This window comes from Rhipicephalus microplus, chromosome 1 (genome assembly GCF_043290135.1).
Source record: "Rhipicephalus microplus isolate Deutch F79 chromosome 1, USDA_Rmic, whole genome shotgun sequence".
Lineage (NCBI taxonomy): Eukaryota > Metazoa > Arthropoda > Arachnida > Ixodida > Ixodidae > Rhipicephalus > Rhipicephalus microplus.
In genome coordinates, this window is record NC_134700.1 from 219,776,555 (window position 1) to 219,793,435 (window position 16,881).

General features: G+C 49.1%; 1 protein-coding gene across 2 annotated transcripts in view; it reads right to left on the reverse strand.

The window, feature by feature from the left end:
* Nucleotides 1-16,881, reverse strand: part of LOC119166981 (blastula protease 10) — a 64,257-nt gene continuing 47,376 nt past the window's right edge. The window contains exons 5-11 of one of the 2 annotated variants that reach the window (XM_075891397.1): nucleotides 13,710-13,904; nucleotides 13,054-13,186; nucleotides 11,955-12,104; nucleotides 10,877-10,983; nucleotides 7,776-7,930; nucleotides 6,597-6,733; nucleotides 1-236 (exon numbers count right to left, since the gene is read on the reverse strand). In XM_075891397.1, the coding sequence (XP_075747512.1) occupies nucleotides 154-236; nucleotides 6,597-6,733; nucleotides 7,776-7,930; nucleotides 10,877-10,983; nucleotides 11,955-12,104; nucleotides 13,054-13,186; nucleotides 13,710-13,904 (960 nt within the window). In that variant the 3' untranslated portion in view covers nucleotides 1-153. Of the gene's footprint in view, nucleotides 237-6,589; nucleotides 6,734-7,775; nucleotides 7,931-10,876; nucleotides 10,984-11,954; nucleotides 12,105-13,053; nucleotides 13,187-13,709; nucleotides 13,905-16,881 lie in introns of both variants that reach the window. The other variant, XM_075891399.1, reaches the window with a different exon arrangement.

The following is a 16,881-nucleotide window of genomic DNA, read 5'->3' on the forward strand; positions in this document are numbered from 1 at the left end:
TTTCTTTCTTTCTCTAGAAATAATTATCTTCCTTTATTGCGACAAAATGAAATTTGCTCCATCAGGTCTCAAGTGTAATCGTGTAAATTGAGTGGTATATCTAAACGAGACATTGCCCAGCCGACCGAATGCGCGAATCGTCACCTTCCGCTGTTATCTTCCGCTAATCTGTGCTTCGATGATGTTCTGCGCCGTTCCGATGACGTTGGCGATTGCGTTCGCGATCTCACCCAGACCTGCATTAGTTAGAAAAAAGAAAACAAGGACAAAATCAATCTAGCATCATTATGAGATTCGCGGAGTTGTGGGTTAACGTTGAAATGAAAGAAAGGAGGATGTGCGGGAAGGTGACTAAGAAGGGAGCAAAAAAAAAATTGTTCCTTAATGAATCGCATCTGTCACAGTACACCTGAATATGGACGGTGACTCTTTAAGTCTGGACCTGCTTATATATGATGGATAGGAGCAACTAACAATGGGTATATTGCGAACGATGCAGCTCTTGGGGTGGAGTCGTCCAGCTCTCCCAGTTGTAGGGAACAGTGGCCGAGGTGTTCAAGGGCGAACTGAAAAGCCTGGGAAAGAAATTCTCTCACTTCCCATAAGAATTCGTGTGAGGTAGTTCGTTGGGAGATTGGTCATGTGCTTTACCACTACCGCGCTGGACTGAACGTTTCATCTGTTACTGTTCTATGTGTTACAAGGTGTAGTTTCGCATCTGAAGGCAATGATTTGTCCTTTTTGTTTAACAAGGGATGCGCAGGTTTACTACATTCGTTGTCCACACTTACGCCGATCAGCGAGTCTCTGACGCCCATCGTGGCCGGCATCATAGGAAATGTGCATTGAAAATGCGGTTGACTTTTATGAATCTGCCTTGCTTCCCGGAGCTCTTTAAAGTTTTCGTTGCTCCGGGTAGTGCGAAGAGGAATCACTATTACCATGAACCTGTACGTACGCACTTCATCCTCCTTAACTTCTGCTTTGATTTTGTTCCACTAGTGCAAGATACGCACTTGTTTTTTAATTACTTCACCTATAAGCTCGTACCAGCGGCGTTAGAATAGGATTCGGTGTGATACCATGTGCAAAGCTAACGTTGTTCGTACTGTAGTGGAGCATACGCACTAACGTGTATGCGCCTTCCAAAGAGAAGGAAAAACCCCGTGCTCTGATTGCACGAGAACCTGGGCCGCCTTTTGCCAGACTTGTCGTACGGCCATTTTTCGTTGCGACATCGTTGCGACTTCTCCGGTTCAATAAACGTCATCACATTTGGTGGAGGCTGCTGAGATCCCCAAGCAGACCTGGAGCTCCGCTCTCGCAAGTTGCCCGAGAGACCACTGCAAAACATGACTGACGCAGTCGCCAACCAGCCCATCCCAGCCCAGCCAGCACCACCGGCTGTCCCGTCTACCTGCCCCGGCGCTACTCGCCAACGGGACCCACCAATCTTCAGCGGCAGTGGCGAGCAAGACGTCGAGGACTGGCTCTCCTTGTACGAACGCGTAAGCGCCAGTAACAAGTGGGACAACGACTCTAAGCTCGCCTACGTTATATTTTACTTGGCAGACGTAGCTAAACTTTGGTTTACGAACCGCGAAACCGCCATCGCCAACTGGTCTTCCTTTAAGACACTCGTCACTGAAGCGTTCGGCCGACCAGAGGTCCGCAAGCTCCGCGCTGACCAGCGCCTGCGCCACCGAGCCCAGCAGCCTGGCGAGACGTTTACTAGTTACATAGAGGACGTGCTCGACCTCTGCAAGCGTGTGAATCCATCTATGCCCGAAGAAGAAAAAATTCGGCAGATTCTCAAGGGCATCGAGGATGGCGCATTCCAGATGTTGCTAGCGAAAAGCCCGAACACGGTGGCAATCCTCGTAAGCCTCTGCCAGAGCTTTGATGAATTGCGCCGTCAGCGTTCCATCGCCCGACAGAGTGTCCTACCGCCGGATTCGATCTCGGCCGTCACACTCACAAATGCCAACGTTTGCAAAGAAAGTCTGTCCAACCAGATCAAAGACTTCATCAGGGAGGAAGTCGCCCGACAGCTCTCCCTGCTGCCGCATAGCGACGCGCCCACCGCAAGCCTGCCTACGACACTGCAGCAGGCCATACGCACGGAAATTTGTGATGTCCTCCCTACAGTGCAGGCCCCTTACCCGTGCACTTCAGTAGCGCCTAATCTCTCAGCTGTCGGCTACGCACCACCTGCACCACCTTCACCTCTCAGCTACGCAGCTGTGGTCGCGCGGCCCCCACCGCATCCAGTCGCCTTATCAGCTCCACCTCCTCCGGCCTCGCCTCCAGTTTACAGGCCCTCACCTCGCTTTTTCCATCGATCTAATGAGTGGCGCACTCAAGACAATCGTCCTATCTGCTTCGCCTGTGGCATCGCTGGCCACATTGCACGCTTCTGCCGCCGTCGCCCCACACCTGCAAACGCATACTTCGGAACTCCTACCTACGCGCCGCAGCAGGCCACCGCATCTGCATATGAACAGAGGCACTCAGACTCGGATCGCCGCCCATCGACTGCTCGTTTCCCATCCCCTCGTCGCCGGTCGCCATCGCCTATGCGTCGTCGACCACCTCCTGAGGAGGGAAACTAATCAGTGCAGTTCCGGAGGCAAGAACTGCAACTTGCGCGCAATTCCCAAGGCCTCCGTTTTCGCCGAAAAATGTTGTTGATGTCGATGTTGAGGGAGTCGCCACATTAGCGTTAATTGATACCGGGGCCGCCGTTTCTGTGATGGACGTCAAATTTTGTCGGAAACTGAAGAAAGTGACCACATCTCTCTGTGGCATGGTGCTGTCCACGGCTAGCGCGCAACGCATTCATCCCTCGGCTCTGTGTACGGCGCGCGTCGTCATCCAAGATGTTTTGTACGTCGTACAGTTTTTTGTTCTGCCATCTTGCTCTCATGACCTTATCCTCGGTTGGGATTTCTTATCAGGTCATGAAGCTATCATCGATTGTTCCCGTGCCGAAGTGTCCCTTGTGCCAACATATGAATTTCCACCACCCGACCGGTCTCCTCGGCTTTGCAAACTCATCGCTGACGACGACATCACCTTGCCCCCGGAAGCTTCGGTCCCTGTAAGCCTTTCATGTGTGGCGCAACCTGACGCCACGGTGGTGTTTACGCCATCTCCTGTTTTTACTGAACGCAAGGGCATCGTTCTCCCATTTGCCGTTCTTACAATTGCATCTGGTTTAACCGTAATGCTGGTTACCAACCACTGCAACTACCCCATCAGCTTACTTCGTGGTGAAACGTTGGGATATGTGCAACCTGTCGACAATATCGATGATATTATTCTTCCCGACGAAACGCCATGTCACATTGCCGCAATAACTCATGCGTCTGAGCCATCAAGTTTGTCAGCCTTCGACAATGCTATTGACGCAGACCTTCCCCTCTCGCATCGCCGCCAACTTGTTGCTCTCCTTAACAAGTTTCGCTCTTCTTTCGACTTTCAAGAACCTGCTTTGGGGCGCACCACGACTATCACTCATACTATTGACACCGGCTCACATTTGCCTCTGCGACAGCGTCCTTACCGCGTTTCCGCCGAAGAGCGCCGCATCATTACGGAGCAAGTAGACGACATGCTTAAACGTGGAGTGATACAGCCTTCTCAAAGCGCTTGGTCATCACCTGTCGTTCTGGTCAAGAAAAAAGATGGCACCGTTCGATTTTGCGTGGACTATCGCCGCTTAAACAATATTACAAAGAAAGATGTCTACCCGCTACCACGAATAGACGATGCTCTTGACTGTTTACAAGGCGCCGAGTACTTTACATCCTTGGATCTGCGTTCTGGGTGTTGGCAGGTGCCAATGGCTGAATGTGATCGCCCTAAAACAGCCTTTGTAACGCCAGATGGTCTATATGAGTTCAAAGTGATGCCATTTGGGCTCTGCAACGCACCTGCCACATTTGAGCGCATGATCGATACCATCTTGCGTGCCCATAAGTGGAAAACTTGCTTGTGTTACCTGGACGACATCGTAGTCTTTTCGTCTGATTTCCCGACACATCTTGTTCGCCTCCACGAGATTCTGACGTGTCTAACTTCTGCGGGCCTACAACTTAACTCCAAAAAGTGCCACTTCGCAGCACGAAAACTTACCATCTTGGGACATGTCATCACAAGAGACGGTGTTCTTCCGGATCCCGATAAGCTTCGGGCTGTCGCTGACTTCCCGTTGCCCACATCACTGAAGGCTCTAAGAAGTTTCGTCGGTCTCTGCTCGTACTTTCGTCGCTTTGTGCCCAACTTCGCGTCCATCATCGCACCTCTAACAAGTCTGCTTTCCAACAGCAAAGGTATATCTGCATGGTCACCTGCATGTGACGACGCATTTCGCCAGCTGCGCCGCCTGCTGACCTCACCACCCATTCTTCGTCACTACGACCCCGCTGCTGCCACAGAAATTCACACCGATGCAAGTGGCATCGGTCTTGGTGCAGTTTTGGCACAACGGAAAGGCACCCAAGCCGAATACGTAGTCGCCTATGCAAGTCGCGCTCTCAAGAAGGCTGAATTGAATTACTCCGTGACAGAGAAGGAGTGTTTGGCCATAATCTGGGCCTTGACGAAGTTTCGCCCGTACCTTTACGGCCGCCCTTTCGACGTGGTCACAGACCACCACGCTCTATGTTGGCTGTCCACATTGAAAGACCCGTCCGGACGCCTGGGACGTTGGGTACTTCGATTGCAAGAATACGACATCCGTGTAGTATATCGTTCCGGTCGCAAGCATGCAGATGCCGATGCACTTTCGCGATCGCCTTTGACCCCAGATGTGGCTTCTCTGTCACCACTTTTTACCACCTTGTCACCAATAGACACCACTGACATGCTTTCGGAGCAGCGTAAAGATCCATACCTTGCATTTTTACTCGACTACCTTACCGATCCGTCTGCTGTCCCTTCCACGAGAGCGCTACGCCGACAAGCAGCCCACTTTTCCGTGCGAGACAGCATTCTGTACCGCCGCAACTACATGCCTGGTGGTCGGAAGTGGCTCCTTGCTGTCCCAACTCATATGCGCTCTGACATCTGCATGAATTTCCATGCAGACCCTCAAAGTGCTCACGCAGGTGTCCTGAAAACCTACGAAAGGCTGCGCCAACAATATTACTGGCGAGGAATGTATCGCTTTGTGCAGAAATACGTTCAGTCTTGCACCACTTGCCAACAGAACAAGACACCTCCGTGGCACCTTACTGGCATGTTACAGCCGCTCCCATGCCCGGCTCGCCCATTCGACCGCGTGGGTATCGATCTCTATGGCCCCCTCCCATATAGTCGCTCTGGAAACCGGTGTATTATTGTCGGCGTCGATCATCTGACACGCTACGCTGAGACTGCAGCTCTACCAGCAGCGACCGCCCACGAAGTTGCACTCTTCATTCTCCGCAGCTTCATTCTCCGCCATGGGGCTCCACGGGAATTACTCAGTGATAGGGGTCGAGTGTTCCTGTCGGAGGTCATCCAAGCTATTCTCGCTGAATGCAACATCATCCACCGGAAATCTACCGCATACCATCCACAGACGAATGGTCTCACTGAGCAGTTCAACCGCACACTTAGCGACATGCTGAGGATGTACACCTCCTCCGACCACACTAACTGGGACGCTGTCTTGCCTTTTGTTACCTTCGCTTACAACACCGCGACGCAAGCGACTACCGGTTTTTCCCCGTTCTTTCTGTTGTACGGCCGCGAACCATCCCACCCACTCGACACCATACTCCCGTACCGCCCTGATGTATCGGAGTGCTCCCCGCTTTCGGAAGTCACCAGATACGCTGAAGACTGCCGTCAGTTGGCTCGGTCTATGACAAGTGAGGCTCAAGGTCTACAAAAAACCCGGCATGATGACGCTCATCACATAGCGCCTACGTTTCGTACTGGCTCCCTCGTGTGGCTTTGGGTGCCCCCGCACGTTCCTGGCCTGTCTTCTAAACTTCTGGCCCGGTACCATGGTCCATACCGTGTCATTGACTCAACCTCACCAGTGAATTACATCGTCGAGCCCCTAACACAATCGCCAGATTTGCGCCGTCGAGGACGCGAGACCGTACACGTCGACCGTCTCAAGCCCTACTACGACCCCCTCATTGTGCCTACTCCCTGAGTCGCCAGGATGGCTACTCTTCAACCCGGGGGGTATTGTAGTGGAGCATACGCACTAACGTGTATGCGCCTTCCAAAGAGAAGGAAAAACCCCGTGCTCTGATTGCACGAGAACCTGGGCCGCCTTTTGCCAGACTTGTCGTACGGCCATTTTTCGTTGCGACATCGTTGCGACTTCTCCGGTTCAATAAACGTCATCACAGTAGTTAAAACAGCCGCTTATTCTTCTCATGGAGTACGTATGTAATAGGAAGACGTGCTCCGATTGTTCTGCCATCATAAATTAAATGCCAAAGAGAGAAAGAGAAAGTTGTGGTTCGAATAAGACAACAGGAATGCTGTTTCAAGACTCTAGCATGCACCACTCATACCGACGCTATTCAGTCTGTGTTAACACGATCGTCCAGTTAGTGCGCCGTCGCGTTCATGCAACACGTACGCATTACCGGAGACCTTGTCGACGAAGTCAACGCGCGCTCTGAATCCCTTTCCCGTGTTGGTCCTCTTGGCTCCCAGGATGAGCACCATGTCAGGTGTCTGCGCCGTCATCGTCTCGTTGGGCTTGATCTCGTTGCCGCAGTACCTGGGACAATGATCCACACGACAGCTCATTGTGATGAACGCGCATAGCTTGCATTCTCTGACAAAATGGCAGTTGACTTGGCACGTATGTCTGTGCTTTAGTTTGCCCACTGCTTTTCTGCAGCGCTGACCAACGCAAATTGACAGTTTTAGTGGGGCGTTCTCGTGGTCTCTGCGGACGCAAACTAAAAGTGTATAGCAGGGTGGACGTTGGCGTTAGGGCACGCACAACATGTGTATTCGTGTTTTGACTACGTGACTGGAAATGTCGAAACAGGCTTGGTTGGGCCGTTCTTTCCTGTGCATATGCAAACGACCACCAATGTGTTTATTATACCCCCGACATGTTTACGTTCTTTGTGCGAATAAAACATTGATTGATTGATTTATTGATTTATTTATTGATTGATTGAGTTATTCGTGGTCTGTCAAATTTTCGCCATGTCGTCGTAAGTGAACCCGTTGTCTCTATAATGTTACCACACCATCACAATGCTCAGCTGTAAAAATCCATCACAAAGTCTATCGTACTCTGTCCTGTGTATACCCCCGTCTAGCGCTTTTTTTCGTACTTTTTACCATGAAGACTTCTTAGCATTTCCTGAGCTTTATCGCATATGCTCGTTAATTATCGCCATCTCTTTTCCTTGCCACCGACGTTCTGAATAAAGGGTATTCTCAACCACAAATAGCTTCGAAAAAACGGCACGAATCCATATAATGTCATGACACGCTCAAATGAACCAAATTACACAATTACACTTATAATATAAGCGTCGGCTGCGGTACCACATGCAACGAATGACTAACGCAAGAATCGCGTAAGACGACATGAAACCACTAACAGAAAGAGAGATCCATATTTTTTTTGTTTTGTTTTGAACGCCAATCTTGTATTGATCAAAGTCTGCTATAGTAACCCGAGAAACAGCTGTAATTTCCCCATACCTCCTACTTAGGTGTATACATGCGTCTCTACTGGATGTATGTTTATGCCATGGAATGAAGTCCGGGGGAAAGTGGATGATGAGAGTCGCTCTCACATCTTTCCGTGGTAACGGTCCCTCGTGCGAACCTCCAGGCGCTCTCGGGCACACTGTCCGTTGTAGCGGCTGGCCGGGTGTTCTTCCGGCAGCTGCAGTCGCGGCTCGATGCTGAACTCCTCGAATGTCAGGCGTGGCACCTGACCTGCGGGCGCCTGCGTAGAGCGCGGAACAATCTTTGCAAGGCAGTTCCTCGGACTGACTTGCTTTCTCTCTGAAATATTCGATGAATTCGCTCGCGGCTTCGTCTTCGTGCTACAAACGGGTGATTCTCAATTTCCCCTCCACAATACCGCCCCGTATTACATTAGTCATAGAAGACATCCCCTCTTTTGGGATGGACAGTCTTTTACGAAAAATTTGAATTTTCCTCCCGAATCACACAACGAGTGATGTGGGTGTGATTTAACTGAAGCATAATGAGAACATAAAAGGTTGACAATCGTGTAAAGCATGTGCATATGATTGTCAATGGTTCAGCGTATGCGGCTTCCATTTTTCTCGTTATTGTTTTTCCGTCTCCTGTGATTTCGTCTACACTCCGTGGCACCGCCTCTGTGCAGTGCAGGCGAAGCTACATGGAGTGTCAGCTAATCAGAACAAAGAGCCGCAGGTCAGACAACTGGTCTGTTGTCTGTCGCATGCAAAATCTGCGTGACATAAATGGAATGAGTCATTGACGAAATTGCAGCGCTGTGTGAGTCTGCCGTTTTCGTTCTCCTTCCACTCGCAGCTGTTAATAGCGCTCGGGGTGCCGTGCTTGCGTACTGGCTTCGGCTTGTCGCAGCCATCGTTAGGTATATTTCATTAGCTGGTTAAGATACGTGTGTGCCATGGACCCATGCTGCCAATGCGCTTGCTACGACCGTGCGAGACACTGAAGTTTTAACTATAGATAATTTGTTTATGGTATGCGTGCTATGTATCGGTTGTGTGCCCTTCGCCTATCATTTCGTTTAAAATCTTCGTCCTAAAAATATGGTATAACGTGCCACCTGGTGACCCTTTAAATTTTTAATTAAAAATCGTCGCCCCCATTTCTATTTCATGTGATTTATAGCCTATAGTAAGGGTGGACTGCCTTCGCTTAATAACACAGAACACAGAACTCATGGAACTGGGCATTATACGAGTATATTACGTTATATCGCCATACGTCCGTAGTATACACGCATAGGCCTATATTGCGAAGTTGCATGCAGAGAATGCCGTTTACACAAGCACTAGTTTCTCATAAGAGAGGAAAATTTTATTTAAGGAAAAAAGTGAGAGGGTATTTTTAGAGCTTTCGTGCTTGAGGAATGTACAGGGCTCCAATGGGCTGAGCCGCCTGCCGGACTTGATCCAGGAACATGAGCTGCACTTCCGGGTCCGTGCTGGCGAGTTGTGCCTCCCATTGCTCCATACTTTATGTGCTAATGGTCTGCCAAGAAAAGTGGCTAATTCACTTGGCTTACGATTGCACCCCGGTGATATGTGGTAGAGAGTCAACCCACCGCCGCACCACGGACACACGGCCGGGTAAAGCGTTGGATGTATCGCGTGTAACTTCAGTGGATGTCCGCATTACATGCATAGGTCTCATCTGAAACGGCGCCACAAATTAGGACGAAGGCACGAGAACTATAGGACCACGAAACACAAGCGCCGACTCTCAAGTGAAACTTTATTGACATGTTCAAAACATAAAAATATACCCACGGGTGGCTTCACGGAGATAACAACCCGTACATAAATGTAAGACAGCCGGTGAGAGCAACCAATAAAAAAAACACTCAAAAACAACGACATATCTACCCGTTAAAGTGTAAGATTTCTGTATCTTGCAAGGCTATACAGACGAGAAGCTGATGCATGATTCATTTTCTTTTTGTATGCGCCAAGCCTCGAAAATCTCTCGAGTGGTCTGGTTAGGATGCCGTGACACTATTCCGGTTTCACTGAGATGGGGTTCACATGCACACTGCCTGCAATGAGCAGGCCACCGCTACGTATATCCCAACTCATGCTCTCTTATCCTGGCATTAACACACCTTCCTGTCTGGCCTATGTATGCGGCGCCTCATGACAAGGGGGATTCGGTAAACCCGAGGAATTTGCCGAGGAATTTGCCGTCGTGTAAACGAAAAAAGAAACAGAAATGAAAAAAAGCAAAGGATAATGTGGGCTGTTGTGTTAAGCATAGATCTCAAGCAATTGAGTGCGCCTCGAGTGTTGTTCACCGAATCCCCCTGTCACGCACCGCATACATAGGCAAGGCAGGAAGGTGAACGTGTGCTAAGAGAGCACGAATCGGGTGTACGTAGCGATCGCTGCTCATTGCATTTGGCTGCTCATTCTATAGGCTGTGTAGATGTGAACCCCACTTAAGTAAAACCAGAGTAGTGTCATGGCACCATAACCAGGTCGCTCGAGAGGTCATTGGGGCTTGGGACATACAAAAAAAGAAAATGAATCATGCATCAGCTTCCCGTCTGTAGCCTTGCAAGAAGCAGAAATCGTATGCTTGAATGGGGGATACTGTTGTTTCTGTGTGCTTTTATTGGTTGCTTACACCGGCTGTTTTACGTTTGTGTACGGGATGTTATCTGTGTGAAATCACGTGTGGGTATATTTCTATGCTTTGCGCACGTCAATAAAATTTCAGTTGAGAATCGGCGCTTGTGTTTCGTGGTCCTTTCTCGTACTTTAGTTTTGATTGATTTGTGGGGTTTAACGTGTCAAAACCACCATATGATTATGAGAGACGCCGTAGTGGAGAGCTCCGGAAATTTCGACCACCTGGGGCTCTTTACCGTGCACCCAAATCTGAGCACGCGGGCCTACAACATTTCCGCCTCCATCGGAAATGCAGCCGCCGCAGCCGGGATTTGAACCCGTACTTTAGTTTTACTTTGTGGCGCCGTTTCAGTAGTATGAATTCATACCAACTTGCCCAGTTTTCAGTCCTTATGTGCATAGTGCTATGGTGCATGCAGACAGCACCGTTTAAGCACTGGCTGTTTCCCGTAAAGCACTCGGTAAATTAAACTGTCTTTCCAAGTCCGCTGTCACTAATGGTCGCATTAAAAAATTTTGACATGTCTAGGCTGAAAATATACCTGTATCCACCAGGTGCAACCTTTGTAGTCGACGTCCCTGTTTGGAAAACCTGGTGTCTCGATGACTTCGCCGGCCTTGGTCACGTTGCCTCCGCATACGGGATCACCTGTGGTTCGTGTGACCAATTTTGTATACCTTAATAATCGTTCTCGCCACCTGTGAAATTAGGTTTATCACTACTGTATAGAAGTCGCGCCTTTACACTACGATTGATATCAACAAGCCCTTGGGCACTATGTGGGAGTACTTATACAGTACACTTTTCGCGCACGATTTTTGTTTATCTTGAACATAAAGACACGCGCTTAATGCATGTGGACTAAAAGTTGCTGCTCGTTCTCTTGCGTTCCTCCTTTTTGACAAGGATTAAACCGATTCCCGGGAAATTTTCTATATACGGCAAATGCGCTGCTGCTGCTGAAACACACCAGTGATGCAAGCAGATGCATACCACCTTATATGGAAAGGCCAAGGGTAACAGTCGGAGCGCTCCTGTCAACTCCTGCAAGCCGGCCTTCGCTATATATACAGTCAGTCACGACCACTGGATACATGACAAGACACAACTTCACTTCATACCGGCCTAACGGTTCACATTTATTGCACATATACGCACAAAATATTATGCCTTAAGGGCAAGCCTTTGCACAAAAAAGTACCTTATGCTATGAAATAACCCTCTTCAGTATGAATTATACAGTTACTCTCTTTTGCCCGGCCATTTTATGCGCAGGCTCCAAACGGGCACGTAGACGATTATCTGTAGATTGCATTTATACTACGCCACAGCGTACAAAGACAAAATTCCCGCGATGTGAGAGCACACATGCACACTCTACCCCATCAAATGAGAATGTACGGATCAAGCCGAAGGGCAAGAATAGAACAACACAAGATTAACGTGGGAGCCATTGCTGTCCATGCCCTCGAACACCAGCTCAGGCTGGTCTGGAGGGCCGAAGGGATGGCAGGGGTCAGCGGTGCTTTGGAATAGGGGCCCGACCACACGGCGCGATACCTTGTTTTAAATGTCTTTTGCTAGAACAAAGCTTTGTTCGTTTTTCTTAGAGTGCATACCGTAGTACGTTCCTCGCAGCTCCTCGCATCGCTCTCCAGCCGTGTTGGGCGGGCAGACGCAGCTGCAGGGATCGTCGTCGTTCGCGCCGCTGGGCTGGAAGAGGAAGCCGCCGTTCTCGCACCGTTTGCTGCGTCGGTTGGGGCAGAGATCTGCACGCATTGGACAAGCGACACGCGTTCTTCGTTTGTGCTCCGTGGTATGAGTGGTTGTGGCTCGACATATAAGTAACGACCATGAGCCACCTGTACGATGTACTCAGTAAGCTATCCCAGTCGTAGAGGCAAATGGTAGTGCCAAACACGCATCAACGCGCTGGTTACATGACAGGAGTGAGATGAGTTGAGGATGCTCTAGGTTGCCGGCGTGTCCAGCCTCGCGAAATTTGCAAGCAAGTGCCACGCTTGGTATCCTCTTTTCAGATTATGTTGAAACAATGTACTTTTCTCTTCATTTTTTTTAAGTTGACGGGCTACTAAAAACTGGGCGTTGTTGCGCCGCGCTGCGCTGAGGAGTGTTCGCCGGGTATTACAACGCGTCCACATCGCGCGTGTTCGCGCCTTCTTTCTGCTACGTCGTCGTGAATCATGATTCCTTATTTGTTACGTGAAAAAGAGTAATTTCCTTGTCGCTACTGCTACTCCTGTTTCTGTACTACTACTACTAATACTACTACTACTACTACTACTACTACTACTACTACTACTACTACTACTACTACTACTGCCACCACCGATACATATATACGAAAATAGAAATAACAGCAAGAAACAAACATTCAAGAAGGGGTAAGTGAACGGTTTTGAATTTTACTCGGACTACGCGATTTCCAACACCAATCGGGAATTCATCAGCCTTCTCGGCTCGCTCTCAGCCCGGCACCAGCCGCAGATGTCTCTGATCCGCTGCGTGGACCAGTCATTATATCTTCGCACTTGGAATTTTACTCAGTACATCACGGCGACGGCCAAAATTCGTCTAGTTTGCCTGTATAATGGCTATCACAGTTAAGCTAATTTCGCCTCTTTTATACGTCAGTGAATTCATCGCCAGTCGCACATGAAAAGTAACAAGTTTAGTGACGGGGCATATTGTACGCACCGGGACAATTGTACAACAGGTTGGCCAGCTTGCGGTCCCGGAAGGTTAGCACGCCGTCTCCGCCGAGCCTGAGCTGCAGGTGGGGGTCCAGCGTCACGATCGTGTTCTTCTCGAACGGCTGCGGGCTGAAAGCCTGCACATCGCGGAGTGTACAGTGTAGGAGCCGGTAGTCACCAACGCCAGTGTAACGCACCTCTGTTTTTTCGAAACATCCTTATCGCGTACTTGTTTCATCTCTGCTGCTCAAGACACTGCTGGTCATCTGTGCATATATTCGTACAAAGGGACACCGTTACACAGGCTAGTCAAATAGCTGCTTCGCGTTCAAAAGTGGTGGGAGGTGTCACGACACCTGGACCCCCTCCCCCCCCCCCTGCTTATGGCCCTACCCACGTAACACAAATTACGATCGAAAATTCAATTCAATTCAACTTTATTCACCAGAAAACAATCTGGAGGGACACCCGGGCAAAAAGCTGTCGCAGCATCTTGATGAAGGCCCAGGGTTCCTTACATTTGCCGTCATGGCCCCTTTAAACGGAGACGAAAAGGTGACATGGCGAACTCCTTAGATTATCAGTGAGAGGAGAGTTACACTTCTCGTGGTGCACTCGCCTGTGGGCGTGCGTGATTGTATATGGGCGATCGATACGTACCCCTTGCGAGTACTGCATCACCGAGGTGACGTCGTACGGCACATTGCGGCTGTTCTCCAAGGTCTGGGCGAACTGGGATGCTCGGTCGCGCGGCACATTCTCCCACAGGATGAGGATGCTGCCGTCCCGGTCCATGCGCGACTGTTCGTGGTAGAAGCCGATGGCGTGGCCGATCTCGTGGATCACCACCGACCTCTGCGCACACGTTCAGCGCACGCCGTCACGCATAGCTGCCCTACACTGTGTTTGTCACAACCAAGAGCGTATAGGCAGTTTTTTAAAATTCGAAGCATTTCTTGGAGAACTTCGGCGACTTTGAGCGTGTCTATCTATCTATCTATCTATCTATCTATCTATCTATCTATCTATCTATCTATCTATCTATCTATCTATCTATCTATCTATCTATCTATCTATCTATCTATCTATCTATCTATCTATCTATCTATCTATCTATCTATCTATCTATCTATCTATCTATCTATCTGTCTATCTGTCTGTCTGTCTGTCTGTCTATCTATCTATCTATCTATCTATCTATCTATCTATCTATCTATCTATCTATCTATCTATCTATCTATCTATCTATCTATCTATCTATCTATCTATCTATCTATCTATCTATCTATCTATCTATCTATCTATCTATCTATCTATCTATCTATCTAGCCACCTACGACTTCCAGCTTTCCTGGCCGTTTGAATATTGGTATCAATACCAAAGTTGGTATGATATAACATGACTTATATTGAACATAACTGACTAATCATAACATGAAAATCATGACATATATGTCATAAAAGTAAGGATTTCTATTTCTTGGTCTTGCTGCTTTTGCGGTGGTTTAATTCTCATGATATGTTGCAAAACTGGTATGGTATGACATGAGTGCATGGCGAACACAAACGACAGACCCTGACATCAAAATTATGACATGCGTGTCATGTGACAACATGACTACATGCCACACTCATGGTGTGCCCGCGGCCGTTTCGCTAGCTTTGCACATAACGAATTTGGTATTACGGGACGTGAATGGATGACGAAGGTATGTGACTGGTGCAAACATGATAATCGTGAGATGCGTGTCATGTAAAGGCATGACTACATTCTACGCTCATGATGCGCTCGCGGCCGTTTCGCTAGCTTCACATGTACCAAATTCGTTATTACGTGGCGCCAACAGATGACATAACTAAATGACACGTCCAAACATCATGATCATGACATGCGTGTAATGTAATATTGTAACGATGTTGAAGGACTCGGGGTATAACAAAACGTATTTATTAAAGGGCGAACCTGTGCCCACAACTCAAACGGACTATGGTCGTAGCACGTTACAGCAGAACGGCAAGATGTCTTCCTCTTCTACTTCTTCAAGAAGAGTCCCAAGCGCGTGGCACACATCAGCAGGGGCCAGCTGGGTTCTCGTGCTATCATCATCGTCTCTGCGCAACACTAGACGGCGCCCATGTATGTCTCTGTGCGCGTGGTGATGGGCGCGTTATTTGAATGCAGTCACTATGTCGTGGCATAATCCCCCTCCTCACACGCATCGTCCCGATGCGTCAGGCAATGAATAGATTCGTGGTAGGCGTAGGCGTCACTGGTCTTCCGGTGATCTCTCATAGTACGGCTTCATCCGGACTACATGTACAACCTCTGTAGGGTTGCGGTGTTTTGAGCTCCCGTGTATAGCGGATCTGACTTGGTAAGTTACATCGCTTACACGATGGAGTACTTCGTAAGGCCCGAAGTAGTGGCTAAAAAGTTTTTCAGAAAGTCCGCGGCGACGCACTGGGGTCCATATCCATACTTTGTCACCTGGTTGAAAATGCGCTTCGGTACGACGCTGATTGTACCGATAGGAGTCGATACGTTGTTGGCGGCGTATTCTGTATCTCGCCATCTGTCGTGCTTCCTCGGCTCTTTGCAGGAAGTCGTCTAGGCCAGGTGGATTGCTGCTTTCATCATTCAGTGGTAACATGGCATCCAGTGGAGTGGTGACTCTTCGGCCGAATACAAGTTCAAATGGTGTCACTCGCGTTGTTTCTTGAACGGCTGTATTATATGCGAACGTGATGTAGGGCAATATTTCATCCCACAGTTTATGTTCGACGTCGATATACATTGAAAGCATATCAGTCAGAGTTCTGTTCAAGCGCTCCGTTAGGCCATTTGTTTGAGGATGGTATGCTGTAGTTCTTCTCTGGTCTGTGTGGGTCATTCGCATCAGACATTTCATTAGGTCTGCAGTAAAAGCTGGGCCACGATCTGTAATTACCACGCTGGGTGCACCATGTCTGAGGACTATGTTGTTGATGAAGAACTTGGCAACTTCAAGAGATGTTGCAGTGTACAGCGAGTCAGTCTCAGCATAGCGAGTGAGATAGTCTGTGGCTACGACTATCCACTTCTTGTGTGCAGTCGATGTCGGAAACGGGCCTAGGAGATCCATACCAACTTGTTGGAATGGGGCATGCGGTGGTTCTATTGGCTGGAGGAGGCCTGCAGGTTTCACGGATGGAGTTTTGCGTCTTTGACACTCACGGCAAGTTTCCACATAGCGCTGAACTGATGATAACAGTTTTGGCCAGTAGTATTTTAGGTGAATTCTGGCGAATGTACGGCTGACACCCATGTGCCCAGATGTTGGCTCATCGTGACATGCGTGCAGAATCTCGTTTCGTAAAGGTGCAGGTACAACGAGTAAAAACTTGTCACCATGAGGCTTGAAGTTCCTCTTGTAAAGGACCCCTTCCCGAAGACAGAACGACGGGAGCCCTCTGGATAAAGTGCGCGGGACTTTAACGTTGAGCCCTTGGAGACGCTGTATAAGCGGCAGCAAATCGGGGTCATTTTGTTGTTGTTCAGCGATTTCTGATGCCTGGACGACGCCTAGAAACGGGAAGTCTTCTTCCTCCGGCTCACTCGTCTCCACTGGTGCGCGTGACAGGCAGTCGGCATCGCTGTGCTTTTTCCCAGATTTGTATACCACAGTAACATCGTACTCTTGTAGCCTAAGGCTCCATCTTGCTAGTCGGCCAGAGGGATCCTTAAGATTCGCCAGCCAACACAGGCAATGGTGGTCACTTACTGCTCGGAATGGTCTACCGTAGAGGTACGGCCGAAATTTACTTATGGCCCAAATGACCGCGAGACACTCTT